This window comes from Eupeodes corollae, chromosome 3 (genome assembly GCF_945859685.1).
Source record: "Eupeodes corollae chromosome 3, idEupCoro1.1, whole genome shotgun sequence".
NCBI lineage: Eukaryota > Metazoa > Arthropoda > Insecta > Diptera > Syrphidae > Eupeodes > Eupeodes corollae.
This window is the reverse complement of record NC_079149.1, coordinates 13,973,410-13,988,646: the sequence shown is the minus strand read 5'-3', so window position 1 is coordinate 13,988,646 and position 15,237 is coordinate 13,973,410. Positions and strand designations below refer to the sequence as shown.

The 15,237-nt window shown below is 37.1% G+C and overlaps 1 protein-coding gene across 2 annotated transcripts; it reads left to right on the top strand.

Annotated features, from left to right (window-relative positions):
- The first annotated feature begins 3,771 nt into the window (after positions 1-3,771).
- LOC129952163 (DDB1- and CUL4-associated factor 11) lies at positions 3,772-12,615 on the top strand. Of its 2 annotated transcripts, none has more exons than XM_056064622.1 (11): positions 3,772-4,026; positions 4,203-4,338; positions 4,485-4,563; positions 10,455-10,728; positions 10,815-10,961; positions 11,026-11,210; positions 11,281-11,629; positions 11,683-11,838; positions 11,912-12,018; positions 12,088-12,246; positions 12,315-12,615. In XM_056064622.1, exons 2-11 carry the CDS (start codon positions 4,208-4,210, stop codon positions 12,330-12,332), a joined length of 1,605 nt encoding a protein of 534 aa, XP_055920597.1. In that variant the 5' UTR covers positions 3,772-4,026; positions 4,203-4,207; the 3' UTR covers positions 12,333-12,615. The 2 variants fall into 2 exon arrangements, with proteins under 2 accessions (XP_055920597.1, XP_055920596.1); XM_056064621.1 differs by having other exon boundaries at positions 4,153-4,338.
- The last annotated feature ends 2,622 nt before the right edge of the window (positions 12,616-15,237 follow it).

Here is a 15,237-nt window from a genome sequence, read left to right as displayed (position 1 = left end):
GTTCATTTGTCAAAACGTAATACAAAATTGATTATCTTGATGACAGCCAGAGAATATTTAAACTGTCAAAAATAATCAATTCTAAATTATTACAATTTGATGATTCATATTAAGTTTTACAATTTGTGTGATATTGGGAGCTGTTGTAGCTAATATTGGTTTTTTTCGAATAGATGAACTTTCACTGAAAAAAACGCATTCTATGATTGGGAAATAGGATATTTCTTGTTGAAAGATGATCAATCGATGTGAACAAACTGGAACTTAGTGTAATGTTCAATTTATTCAAAATAATAGCATGCAAAAATAGGGTAACTTCGGGCATTATGGCATACCTAAGGAATTTTTGAAATAATTTTCACATGAACAATTTTTCGAAACAAAAACAAAACATTTTATTCAATATAGAAATAAGACTACAAAAATAACTTAACTAAAACTATGTAACTCAATTATTAAAAAAAAACGAAAAATGAAAAATAAAAAATGTCTTCTTAAAACCATAATGCCCTTTGTATAGGGCAATATGGTTTGGCCTATGGGGCAATATGGCGTTATTGATTATTTAAGGTTTAATTTGCCACAGTTGTCACATTTATTCTTGAACTGTGTGCAGGAATCGTTGGACCACTGGCCACACATGATGCACTTCATGCACTCATCTCTTTTCTTTGTGGCGTTGTTATCCTCACTACAACAGGCACAGGTGTTTTCCCCGAAATCTTCGTGTCCGTCTGATTCGTCTTGGAATTGAGTTGTGATATTTTCCTCGTCAGATGTTGAAGAATTAAGTTCCTGTTTTTTATTTTTTTCCGGTTTCGTTCCTACATCTTATTTAATTTTTGGCTTTTTGGAACTTAATAAGCTTTGTTGTGAAGTTAAGATCCTTGCTCTTTGCTTTTTTAAGCTGAAAACAGGTTTTGAACGAGACGGAACCGGAGAAATAATTTGCAACATCTTTCCAGGTGTAATATCACTAGCAACTTGCGCTTCCTGACTTGTGCTTCCAGCCGTACTATCTTGTAATGTAGGTGAAATAACTGGAGCTATAATGGGAACGGCTGGTTGGTCCTCACAATGGTGATTAATGTAAGCGTATTAGGGTATTATTTCTGGATTAAATGGGAAAATACCTATCGAACTAAACCCGGAAATGCCATTTTTTGATGTAGCTGCTTTTCTCTAAGCACTTGACAAAGCTTGTCGAACTGCAATCTATTTATTTTTTTCTCATAAAGGTATTGCAAGCTTCAAAGATGAATGATTTGAATGGTTTAAAAGAAGCTCTGTCCAGAGTTTGGAGAAATTGTGTTGTATGAGGTGGTAGACAAAAGAGAATGACATCGTTTAGAGCGGCATATTCAAGCATTTCAATGTTCGTATGTGAAGAGTGACCGTGAAGTAATAGCAAAACTTTACCAATGGGCTTTCTTGGAATAAAATGTTCCTTTAACCAAGTAAAGAAAATGTTTTTGTTTATATAGGCAGATTTTTCAACCATATTAACAACAGATCCTAGAGGCATCCCATCTTTCCATTCCAATTTCTTCCTTATTCCCTTGAAAACACATACTGGTGGAAGGAAACTTCCCTCTGCGTTGCAACATGCAATTACAGTAATAGTTTCTCCCCTTTCAGCTGAAGTTACTGCTGCAACATTTCTTGAAATCTTTTGTGCCATTACAAACTCCGGTCTGTTGTTTAACTGGCAGCCAGTTTCATCCATGTTAAAAAGGTTGCCAGGTTTGTCAACTATTTCATTACATATTAATGTCTCCTCCAACAATTTGAAATGTTTTTCTTTTTATTATAATCACTTCATGGAATTTGTTATTTAAACATGATTGTTTACACATTCAATTCCTTCAGACCATTTTTTCAACTGCTTCAAACAATACATCTGGCCCCATGCTATCAATGTTGGATTGAATATTGGCTTCCAATACTTTAAGAGTTGCTTGTTTGACAGAATAAACTAAAGACATAACATAGCCTTACAAAAAGTAAACGAGAGGCGTTAAGTCGCATGAGCGAGATCGCCAGTTAACAGAACCACTTCAATTTTCGTTCTGCAATATGGCTCATTTATGAAATGACAGAAGCTGTCAACCGAACTGTCAAAAAAATTCCATTTTATTGGTTTTAGTAATATAACTGGACCCTAAGAAAAAGAACCTAGTACTGACAGTTTTTTTTAAAGGTGTGTTAACGTTTTATTTTTCAATATAATAAATTATTCCTTTCAGTTAAGTGAATAATGGATATGTTCTTTGTTTAAAGGTAAGAGTTCACTCATGTTGTGACTGTAAGACAGACAATATGATTCAACGCAATGTGAAGTCAGTGTACATGTAATCGCAATATAAGCAAACGCCTCCTTTACATTGTGTTACCGGCACAAATAATAAATGTCATTCCAGTCCAGCATTCTATTCCATAATATTGGAATGTTGCAAGTCTGTTTTCACTTTTGTGCCGTCACTTTATATGCATATGTCATATTTTTACTTGCGACATATAGGAACTATATGGCAAGTTTTGCATTCGTAAAAAAACGAACTCCAGATTTTAATCAAACTTGATATTAAGGTGGTAGAGAAGTCGAAAAAACTGGGTCCCGCGATTCCGTCCTGTTTTGTCTGTCCAACCACGCTCCTTCAGCCTAAACGATTGGGTCGATTGAGTTCAAACTTGGAAGTTAAGGTTTTGAGCAGATTCGCGTTAGGCGTTTTTTTTTTTGTTTTAGTGATATATACCAAAAAATCTATAGTGGGCCAAATCAGGAAGTGCAAAAATAACATACCTCTACCTAACATATCGGTAGCAAAAAAATCAGTGGTTAAAATCAGAAAGAAAACATTTTTATAATTACTTAACGCATTATTATTTTAAAATTGTAATAGGTTCGTTCAACCAGCACATTCAATTCAAGCTAAAAGGTCAAAAATCCGATGATAAAAACAATAAAACAAATTAAATTCGGCGGGGGCGACTTTCCATTACCGCAGCACGAATTTCCTTCTGATTTTTCTCAATAGAACATGTTTTAAAAAAAAACTTTAAGTCATAGTAAAAAATACTTTCTTTTTCGGACTTAACCCTACTTTTTTTGTATTGCATTTTTTGAGCCTAAAACAAGTTTTTTTTAATGATAGCGTACTAGCAGCTAGGAATGTAACGGGAGGCATGCTGCCCCCTACAACCCCCCTGCTTGGGATCACTATAGGATTTGGGGTAGGTGCGAGTTTGGGTATATGCAAAGTACATTTTGCATTTGAGCACTAAAATCAAAGAAATCCCCCAAAAAAAGCAAGTATGGCAACACTGAACAAAGAGATGGAAGAAATGTCAAAATCAACCATTTTTGCGTGTTTTGTATGTAAAAAAGTAAACTTTGAAAATGAATTTAAAATAGAAATAAATGTTTCCTCGCTCTAAAATTGCTTTAGTTATTATTTATTTACACATATCTATCAGATAAAAAAAACTGCGAGTCGAAATTCGTGCTGCGGTAATGGAAAGTGGAGCCAAAATATTTTATTATAATATTTCTTTTTTACTTTATTACATTTACTTTTTCTAAGTTTTATTTCCATTCAGTAAAAATTCTTATTTATTTGTAAAAAATACAAAAATTCTCATAACATTAAACAGACATACTCGTGATTTCCGAAACAAACACACCTTCGAAATTGGATCAAAATGTTCAGAACTCAAGTGAAATTCTTCGAATAATTCGAAACAAATTATTTTTGACATTCGAACTATCGAACAAGTTTCATGAACTGTCATACACTACAGAACTGAAATTTGTGTTTTATTTTTCGTTTCTGCATCTGCATCTGCATTCTTCTCCTTTAATTCCTGCCGAATTCCTTAAAAACTTCAACAATTATCAAAATCAGTGTTAAATATTCTCAACTCGATTGTTATTCAATCAAATACACCAACAATTCAATCTCATCAAGCCCATCATCCAAAAAAAGAAAATTATACATAACAACACAGCAAATCATTTTTGAAAAGGTATAATTTTTAAAATTTATGGAATTAGAAAAAAACTTAATCAAAAATTCCACGCAATACAAATATATGATGAAAAATAATTATCGTATTTCGTATTTTCGCCCAAATTCAATCGAAATCGAAAAGAAATGCATCCAATGCCAAAACATAACAAAGGAACACAATTTCTATTGCAGCATTAATGGGCAATTCTCTAACTTATGAAATAATGGAAGAAGAAGACCTCGACGATAGCAATGAAGTTTTAGAATCATTGGAACGGAATATCGACAGACAGCACATATCCCATGCGTTAGGACGGATGGTTAGCCAGTAAGTCTTTTCTCCAAACTTCAGAACTTGTCAACAAAAGCAAAGCTCGTAATGAAATGCACTTTTTAAACATCATAATTTATATAGTAATGTTGTGAAATTGATTACGATTTAATGGTTTGTTTTTCGTTTCTTTTATATTCTAGTATCGTAGGAAATTTGCCACGATATACATCTTCAGAAATGCCAGTTATTCGTAAGAGACCAGATCTAAGGACGTTCAGGGTAAGAATAGTTAATATCAAACACTATCAACGACAAGTGCATTGAGTGCGTAGTGCTTAGTGCAATGGCCGCGCTTGCAAATGACTTGCTTTTAATACTTATCGAAACCACTTGTGATAACCCCCTCCTATTAGAAGCCTTAAGTGAGTTATTTTAAGGGGTCTAGGGCAAAAGCTACGTAAGCTTTTAATCTTATGTTGGTGTGGGCTTTGAAGCAATAGTCAAATTGTTTTAGCCGTTAGAAATACTTTGTAATGCTTCAATGAACACCGTTAGTTTCGTAATCAAAAAAAAAAACATGAAATTCAGACAAAGTCATGAAATCCTTATTTGAATCGATAGTAGATCCATATAATTTAATGTTTGAAGATTATTTTATGCAGATGTTGACCTTGACTGTGTCTCAAATGGTCCATCCGCTGAGTCCAATTTTGGCATACTCTCCAACATTTAATGTCTTCCAATCAATCGCTTCAATCGTCAATTGAAGCGAGCTTGTCTGTATAAACATGAGCTTTAACATAGCACCACTTATTAATTATCAGCTCAAGAAATATCTTGAAGAACGGAAGATTCTTAATGACCGACAGTATGGCTTTTGTAGCATCCACTGGTGATCTCATGGTTCATCTCACCGAACAGTGGAACAAATCTTTACATACTTTTGGAGAAAGTAAGATTATTGCACTAGATATTTCAAAAGTATTTGATAGGGTTTAGCATCAGGCTCTCTTATCGAAAATGCGCGGTTTCCATGAATCCCTCCTTCATTGGATTAGTAATTACCTTTCGAATCGTTCAATACAAGTTGTATTGGATGGATTCAAGTCTGAAAACCACAAAATAAATGCTGGTGTGCCCCAGGGCTCTGTTCTATCTCCAACACTCTTTCTCATTTTTATCAATGATCTCCTGTCTGCAACATCTAATCCAATACATTGTTTCGCTGACGATAGTACTCTTAGCTTTTCATATTCGTTTTCAGATTCACACCCCTCTTCTTCGGATGTGGAACTGCAACGACAAAATATGATAAGCTCATTAAATTCCGACCTAAACAGCATTGTACAATGGGGAATAAGAAACCGCGTGGAATTTAATGCTTCGAAAACGCAATGTTGTCTTGTATCGTTAAAGCGGAATATGCCCCCCCTGCCATTATCCATAAATGGCACTTGCATCGGTCGTACTGTCAAGTACAGAGATTGGTTCTTTAGCCGTACTATGTGAATGTTGAATGCCTTGCCACTCTCTGTCTTTCCCAGCTATTGCAATATTCAGGAATTCAAAACCAATGTGCACCGACATCTCCTTTCAAACCCTCTCTCCCTTTTCTAGTGCTCACACTGTGTCTACATAATAAGGGTAATATATCCCTTTGAGTGTGCGCTTATTATAAAAAAAAATAGTCTAAAGGCGTTAAATCGACCGATCTAGACTGCCAATCGCCTCTCAATGAGACCATTGTTGCGCGTGCTTTGTGGCATGTGACACCGTCTTGTTGAAACCACATGTCATGCAAGTCAAGCTCTTGCATTTTGGGCAAAAAAAAGTTGGATATCATCTCACGGTATCTTTAAAGAAGTACAGGCCAATGATGCCACCAGCCCATAAACCGCACCTAACTGTGACTTTTTCTGGTTGCATTGATAGCTCTTTTAATGCTTCTGGAAGATATTCACACCAAAATCAACAATTCTGCTTATTTGCGTACCCATTAAGACAATAATGAGCTTCATCGCTGAACACAATTTTTCACCAAAAATTTTACGTTGCAGTAGGTCGTTTGGCTTCAATTCTTGCACCAGCTGTATTTTGAAAGGCATTACACTTAAATCCTTTGGCAAAATTTTCCACGTTGTTGAATAACAGAGTCCCAATTGTTTTGAACGGCGGCGACGAATCGATAATTGATTTTCATCATATTTTAATTTCACACTGGCCAATACAGCTGCCATATTTTCTTCAGTTCTCACTCTACGTGAGCCTGTTGGTGGTTAATGTTCATCAACGTAAATTTGGTGCAAAATTAAGTCAGAATAGCCCGAATAGCCGCTCAGTGGGTCGATTAAACTGACCATAAAATGGAAGGAGCGCTCGATAAACTTTCTTAACAGAGCACGTATTTTGATAATAAAATTCAATAATTTGCAAGCGTTGTTCGTTTTTTAAAGACGGTTCATGTGTGAAGTGAAACGAAACACGAAACGTGCGTCAGCTGCTTAAACCAATGTTCCCAAAAAGACTATAACGATTTTGCAAAAGTACGAATCAGTGTTTTTGGGATACAGTTCAATTCATTTTAGTATCTAACTTTCTTTCTAGTGATTTTCTTTTTAGTTATGAACCTTCATTTAACCACCTTTTTTTAAAAAAAGTTTGAGCTATAGACTAATGAAGGCTTTGTAGATTTCAACAAGATCAGAAAAGCTTCTTGTACTATCGAAGAAATCCTAAGCACCTAGGAACTTTTTTAGTAATATTGAATTTATATAATCTTTCCATATAAAGAGATTAGTGATACACATGCATAAAATTAGGAGACAAAACGGAGCCCTTGGGAACACCATCATTTATATTTTGAATTTCAGATTTGAAACCATTCAATACAACTTGTATTTAGTGGTTATAAAAGTAGTTTCTTATCTAACGAAGAAGGAATTCGCAGGAATTGTGCTACAAGAAAATTGACTTTATCTATAAAGCTTACAAAAATAGTGTCACTGTAAACGTGGTGTTACGTACATTTCACAGAAATGTTAACTACCGTTGGGACATTATAATATTTTTGAAGCAATTTCTGTTCGTTGCATATTTTTTGTAGGTTGTATAAGCTTACACCGTGAGATGGCACAACAGTTTAATATTCACCTTTGTGGGTGCGTGGCCATAGAGACATTCCAACAGTAAGGCAGATGAACGCGCCAGGAACGGTACAGTGCACCCCATCTTACCACTTGGCATACCGATCGCTACTTGTAAATTGTTCCTAATGCAAGACGCTTTAAAGAATGCAAACCCCAGGTGGAACAACATTACCACCAGTCAGGTCACAAAACATTTAAAGTGATCAAGGTGGTTGCTATCTCTAAGTAGATCGCTTATAAGCTCAATAATATGTGTCATAACCGGACAATGTCTAAAAGGAAAGCTCGCCAGTGGCTAGGCGTATTCTTAAAGACTTTTGCAGAAGCTGTATGGACTGTTTGTACATGCCCTGCACTAGCTTAAAAAGGGAAGAATAACCTAGGAGAATTATTGTTTAACGATCTTAAATCATATCAGCATAATCAGTCTCTCACGTTTTGTAAGGGACTCAAGCTGGTTCCATTGAGCAGCTTAGGAGGAAGCCTCAAAATTCATGTGGTATCACAATGGGCCATTAAACTAGCCTAAGTGTGTCCGATTCCATCATGGACAGCCACTTTAACCTAACCTTACCTTACCTAAGCTTATTCCGTTTCCTCCATAAATTTGGCCTTATAACAATAGAAACTTAACATCTCTGATCATAGTAACATTTTATTTATAGATTTCATATTCAATTCTTAAGATCTGTGAAATTACCAAGAAACAGCGCCTTTACATAGAATTTACAAGCCGTTGATAGCTAACAACAGGAATTGATTTCCAGCAGCTTTTATTATAGACTACAGTTCTCTATCGTTACTTGGCTTGCAGCGAGACTCTTCCCAAAGATTTTTACTTGGAATTAAGTCTGGCGACAGTGCAGACTATTTAATAGCATCAACTATTTTGCTGGAAGATCCACATCAAGCATTTCCTCATATGCTTAAGACCTAAACATCGCATCCTCCAGTATCTTAAAATAAAAATATCCTACTCATTCATAAGAAAACTTACCCAGATCATTATACTAGATCTCACATATTTAATGATTTTGAAAGTCTATTTGGGATTGAGCTAGGAACTTAAATATTCACACAAACCTCATTCAATAACAACATAATCTAACATTCTTCTGTCCACAAAATATTTATCCCACACACATTTAAATCATTAAAAACATATCGAGTTACATTATAGTTGCAGTGTGTTCAAAAAGTACCGGGAATTTTTAAATTACGCAGGTCTGGAGAGTCCGAAGGTCAAAATTTGTTTTGTATTGTATTGGTATACATGTCCCTAAAGTATGAGGCAGTTTTCAGCTATATTCACTGTTTGCTTTCTCTGTGGTAGTTGCTAAGGTTCAAAGTGTTTTTATAAGCTCAGCGATTTTAGCTCGTTAAAACACTATTTGACCAAAAAAACAATCGCATTGAATTGGCCTAGGAGCTGTTAAATGACAACGACGGTCCAGGTTTGCTTGAAAGGGTCATAACTGCTAATGAAACATGGGTGTACGGTTATGATATCGAAACCAAAGCATAATCGTCCACATGGAAGCATCCAACGTCACCAACGAAAAAAGCACGTCAAGTTCGATCAAATGTGAAGGTTTTGCTTACTGTTTCCTTCCATTATAATGGCATATTGTATCAAGAGTTATTACCACAAGGTCGCACGGTTAATAAGAAGTATAATCTTGAAGTTATGCGACGTTTGCGTGAAGCAATCCGAAAAAAAACGCTCAGAACTATAAAAAAAAAAACAATTCATGACTTTTGCACCACGATAACGCACCTGCTCACTCGTCGTTGCTTGTTCATAATTTTTTTTGGGCACCTCGTACTAACTTACTTAAGGTGGTGCTACAGTCCGGGCGGATCTGGGCCTCAACTCAGCTCTGTCCCTATCTAGCCGTCTCCAGTTTCGCACCCACCTGCGTGCGAAACCTGAGTCGCCGTCTCCCTCTACTGCACCGCCGTTCCTCGGGATTGGATTCGAAGAACTTCCGGGCTGGAGCGTTGATGTCCATCCACTCTACATGACCTTGCCATCTAAGCCGATGTACTTTAATTCTGTTAGCTAGGTCAGTGTCGCTGTACAGCCCGTACAGTTCGTCTTTATATCTTCTCATCCATCTATGCATACGGGACCAAAAATCACCCGAAGAATTTTTCTCTTGAGGCCTCAGCGCCATAAATGAGAACCGGGATAATGAGTGCCTTATAGATGGGGAATTTAGATGCCCTAGAGAAGTCCAAAGAAGCATCGATTTGCAAGAGTTATTCTTCGTTTCATTTCAGCGCTGGTGTCGTTGTCAGTGTTTATAGCGGTGCCTAGGTAGACAAAGTCCTTAACTACCTCGAAGTTATAGCTGTCCATGGTGACGTTTTGTCCAAGACGACGTTGTTCAATGTCCTTCTTTGATGACAGAACTAAACCCATTTTCTTTGCTTCCATCGCAATGCTCAAAAACACTCCACTGACATCACGCTTTGATCTTCCAATTATGTCAAGATCATCTGCGTATCCGAGTAATTGGATGGACTTTTGGAAGATTGTGCCTCTAGTCTTGACGGTTGAGTTTTACACAATTCTTTCCATAACGATATTGAAGAAGTCGCATGACAATTCATCGGCTTGTCTAAAACCTTTAACGGATAAATTTGACAGTGTTTCCAAAACTAGACATTGCTTTGTAGAGCTCTTTCCCATAGATACTGTCATACGCGGCTTTAAAACCGATAAAGAGATGGTGGGTATCGATTTGAAGCTCCTGGTTTTTTCCAAGATCTGCCGTAGTGTGAATATTTGGTCGATAGTGGACTTTCCTGGTCTGAAGCCACACTGATAAGGACCTATCAAATTGTCGACGAACGGCTTGTGTTTTTATTGAATTTTTAAAAGTAATGTCTCAGAAACCAAATTGATTTGAATTAGGGCCATCAAAACCCGTCCAAAAACTGAAAAAAAAAAATATTCTCAACCACTATAATCAAATAAATGTAATTTTTAATAAGAACATAATTCCATTAATTCCATAGAACACACCACTTTACAAAGAAATCAAACAATTATCGGGTCTTCCGCCAACCAGTCGACGACCCAATGAAAAATGGTCCCTCCAACGAGGGATACGCAAACGAGAGAACGGATTAGCCTCAAGAACTACGGGTTATTTCACTCCGAGTCAGCATCGACTGATAGCTAATCTTTTTGTACCAAATCACAAAGACACTCGATTAATGTCATTCGATTCAAAAGTGTTCATATGTAAATTTAACAAAGATGGTAGTCGTCTTATAACTGCCAGTCAAGGTGAGTCTGAAATGTGGAATTTCAAGTTTTTTCTCTTCCTTACATTTCCTTTCATTTCATTTTAAATGTTCGTTTTCTACCTCAAGATGCTATGATCAGAGTATTTGATTCATCAAAAGGCACTTATCATAGGATAAACCGTATCAAAGCCCAGGATGTTGGCTGGGGTATATTGGATATTGATTTTAGTCCATGTGGACAATATTTCACATATTCAACTTGGTCAGAATATTGTAAGTTAAACGAATTTGATGAAGGGTAAAAAAAAGGAACAAAATTGTAAGAGATTGTTTTTAGTCTTTGTGGTTCCATTAAATGGCACAACAGAAGTATTCCAATGGTTACGGCTTAACAGGGAGGCCAGCCGGTCTGGAATTTTCTCTGTGAGATTTTCACCAGGCGGAGAAACTCTCATCGGAGGCTGTAACGATTCTTGTATGTACATGTGTAACAGGGAGACTACTGCAGTAAGGTCTATAAAGGTAAGGAATCATTTGAGATAAAAAAAACTCATAAACATTAAGTTCTATTATTTTCTTTCTTTAATTTAAGACTGAAAGTGAAAACTACGTCGATATAAATGCCGTAAGCTACGTAAGTGATATGAGTCCCGATATCTTTGTGTCGGGGTGCAACCTTGGAGTTGTAAAATTATGGGATGCCAGATGTTTAGGAGCAAGTGATGCCGTCGCAACTCCTGTGTCTTCATTTTTGGGCCATTACGATGGCATCACATATATTGATCCAAGAAACGATGGCAATTACATTCTATCGAATTCCAAAGATCAGAGCATCAAAATCTGGGATCTCAGAAAACCAACACCTGTCGATAAAGTCTGTAATGAAAAAGATCTGCCTATGTTAGATTGGGACTATCGTTGGGATGAAGTGCCTCATGAATGTAAGAAGGCGTTTTAATATAAATTTAAAATTATTAAACTTTTATACTTAAAGATTATAATCCAACAAAAATAATGGACGGTGATGTAAGTGTTATGACGTTTAGGGGACATAGAGTTACAAAAAGTTTGATTAGAGCTAAGTTTTCACCTGCTATACAAACTGGTCAGCGATATATATACACTGGTTGCGGAACTGGACGAATTATAAGTGAGTTTGAGTTTGATTTCCTTTTAAAAAATTTCAGAAGGTGAATTGGAGTTGTTTGTTTCTTTTAAATAAGTTTATGATGTGTTAACTGGACAAATCAAAGAGGCTATCGAGGGACACAAAGATATAGTTCGGGATTTATCCTGGCATCCAGTACGATCAGAAATTGTCTCAAGTTCGGTATGTTAATATATTTTTTCTTTAATTTTTAATTGATAAATTATTTGTTTTCTTTCTTTTTTTTTAAAGTGGGACTCACACGTGAACTTTAATAATTTCAAAACGAATGCGAATAATCGAAGTCGTTCAGATGGCACACGCTACAGAGGCGGCCCTTTGAGACGATCACGTCGAATAGCAACACAAAATGGAGAATATCACGAAGATGACGAAGAAGATGACGATGATGTAAGTAGATAAGTAAAAATACGAAATCAAAGAGTTGTTAGTTAAAATGTTGTATTGTTTCATTTTAGATAAATTTCACATGGTAGTAAAAGTGGACTGCAGTTCTAAACGATGTTATATACACTTTTTTGTTAAACAAAGGAAAAAGAATGAACCAAGCATAACACTTCTGTTTTCTTTTTTCTTGGGTCTCAATGCGATTATGTTTGAGAATCGTAAGAATTATGTTTATTTAATGCTGTATTAATAAAAAATGTACATACAATAATTTAAAAAAAAAAACATATTTTTAAAATTTCATTTTGAAATATCTATAAGAAAACCAACAAGAAAAATTATCAGATAAATAAATTAAGTTTTGTATTTAAGTTGATTTAGTTTAATTTTTTATATGAAAAAAAAATCTCAGTCGTCGTTATGAAAAGAAGACTATAACAAAAAATGAAAAAATTTATAGCAGCTATCGGCTATGTGTGAGTGTACAATTACGTTAAAGTTCTCTGAGAAGGTATCTGAGAAAAAAATTACGTGTATGGGGAATAATACAAATATAGAAACAATAATTGCAATCGATAACATGATTAAAAATGAATTAGGATGGCTTGGGGTTTTGTTACCGTGATGCTTTATAAACTTAGTTTATTCTAGGCTTGCGTTCAAAACTCTCATCACGATTAATAGAAAAGGTTTTTTAGAGACCAAGTACCACCAGAAATTTGAATACCCACCTTGAGCCTCAAGGATTTTTAAGTCATTTTTTCGACAATATTTAGAGCATGGCATAAGTTATGAAAGATTTCAATACAACTGTCCTTACGGGTGATTCAAGTTATGAGTGTGGAGTAATATGAGAATTTCAAGAAATATATACCGATAATAAGGGAAGTATCTTTTTGATCGAACATATGTAAACCCCCCAGCAACAACAAGCCTCGGATACGGACGGATTCACTGTTGACAACCCACGCAAACGAAATAAGGACAACGAACTTCGGATATGTACTTGGAATGTTAGGTCCCTTAACAGACCACGTGCAGCCGAACAATTAGCGGAAGCCCTAATCTGATGCAAGGCAGATATTACAGCCATCCAAGAAGTGCGATGGGATGAACCGGGTAAACGCAAACTTAATAGACTGCGATATCTACTACGGCGACTGCTACCGACAACAAAGACAGCGTCTATTTGGGTGTGGATTTGTTGTTGGAACTAGACTCAGGCAAAAAGTCTTGAATTTCAACAGTGTGAGCGAGTGCATCACGACAATCCACATCAAGGCTAAATTCGCCAACATAAGCCTAATATGTGCGCATGCCCCAACATAGGAGAAAGATGAAGACACCAAAGACATATTCTTCGAGCTCTTGGACAAGACATATGAGCAGTGCCCTGGCTATGACATTAAAACTGTCTTAGGAGATTTTAATGCCAAGCTAGGAAGAGAAGACATCTTTGGTGGGATAATCGGGAGATACAGCCTGCACGACACTACCTCCGACAACGGATTCAGGCTGGTCGATTTCGCTGCGGGGCGAGACGTTCTGGTAGCCAGTACGCAGTTCACGCATCTCAATATCCACAAGGGGACATGGAAATCTCCTGATCAATCAACCGTCAACCAGATTGACCACATTGCGATCGACGCACGACACTTCTCCAGTATCCAGGATATCCGAACATTCCAAGAGGCCAACATTGACTCGGACCACTACCTCGTTGTAGCCAAGGTACGGCTACGGATATCCCGATCCAAGCCAAAACAAGGAAGTACTGTGAGAAGATTCGACGTTAGACGGCTACAATCGCAAGATACTGCCATGTCCTTTTCCGATCGCGTCTCTAATAACCATTGAAAACCAGTGGCAACATTGCCTTGCAGCCATCAGAGATGCCACCTCTGAAGTGCTAGGTTTCACACGGCCACCACAGCGAAACCCCTGGTTTGACGAACCGAAGCCTGTAAAGACGATCAGTGGAACATGGTAGTAGAACCGCAGTCGATGCAGAGAATATGGAAAGATCACTTCTCCAAATTATATAACGGCGATGGCGATCCGAATTCCGCTGTAAGGGAGATAGAACCCCTCAACCTCTGCGACGCAGGTCAACAATTCCGCCTATCCGACCTTGACGAAGTGAAGATAGCTATATCTTAAGTCGAACAAAGCTGCTGGAGCTGACGGCATCGCTGCCGAACTATTCAAAGCAGCAGGCGATGACTTGGTACGGAGCATGCACCAACTCATCTGCAAAATATGGTCGGAAGAAAGCATGCCCGATGAGTGGAATCTCAGCATAGTGTGCCCGGTACATAAGAAAGGAGACACTCTAAACTGCGCCAACTACAGAGGCATCAGTCTTCTTAACATTGCGTATATGATCCTCTCTGCCGTATTATGCGAACGTCTGAAGCCATTCGTCAACAACATGATTGGTGCTTATCAGTATCAGATCAGGAAAGTCCACTATCGACCAAATATTCACACTACGGCAGATCTTGGAAAAAACCCAGGAGCTTCAAATCGATACCCACCATCTCTTTATCGATTTTAAAGCCGCGTATGACAGCATCTATAGGGAAGAGCTCTACCGAGCAATGTCTAGTTTTGGCATCCCTGTCAAACTTATCCGTTTGTGCAGAATGACGATGGAGAATGCACGCTGCTCTATCAAGGTCGGAAAACATCTTACCGATGCATTTGATGTCAAAAAAGGTTTTAGACAAGGCGATGCACTGTCATGCGACTTCTTCAACATCGTTCTGGAAAGAATTGTGCAAAACTCAACCGTCAAGACTAGAGGCACAATCTTCCAAAGATCCATCCAATTACTCGGATACGCAGATGATATTGACATAATTGGAAGATCAAAGCGTGATGTCAGTGGAGCGTTTTTGAGCATTGCGACGGAAGCGAAGAAGATGGGTTTAGTGGTCAATGAGGGCAAGACCAAGTATATGCTGTCATCAAAAAAGGACACTGAACGACGAC

Coding starts and splice junctions, on each gene's coding strand:
- LOC129952163 (XM_056064622.1), top strand. CDS start 4,208: ATGGGCAATTCTCTAACTTATGAAATAATGGAAGAAGAAGACCTCGAC. Junction 10,729..10,814: donor TCTTATAACTGCCAGTCAAG/GTGAGTCTGAAA, acceptor TTCTACCTCAAG/ATGCTATGATCAGAGTATTT. Junction 11,839..11,911: donor CGGAACTGGACGAATTATAA/GTGAGTTTGAGT, acceptor CTTTTAAATAAG/TTTATGATGTGTTAACTGGA.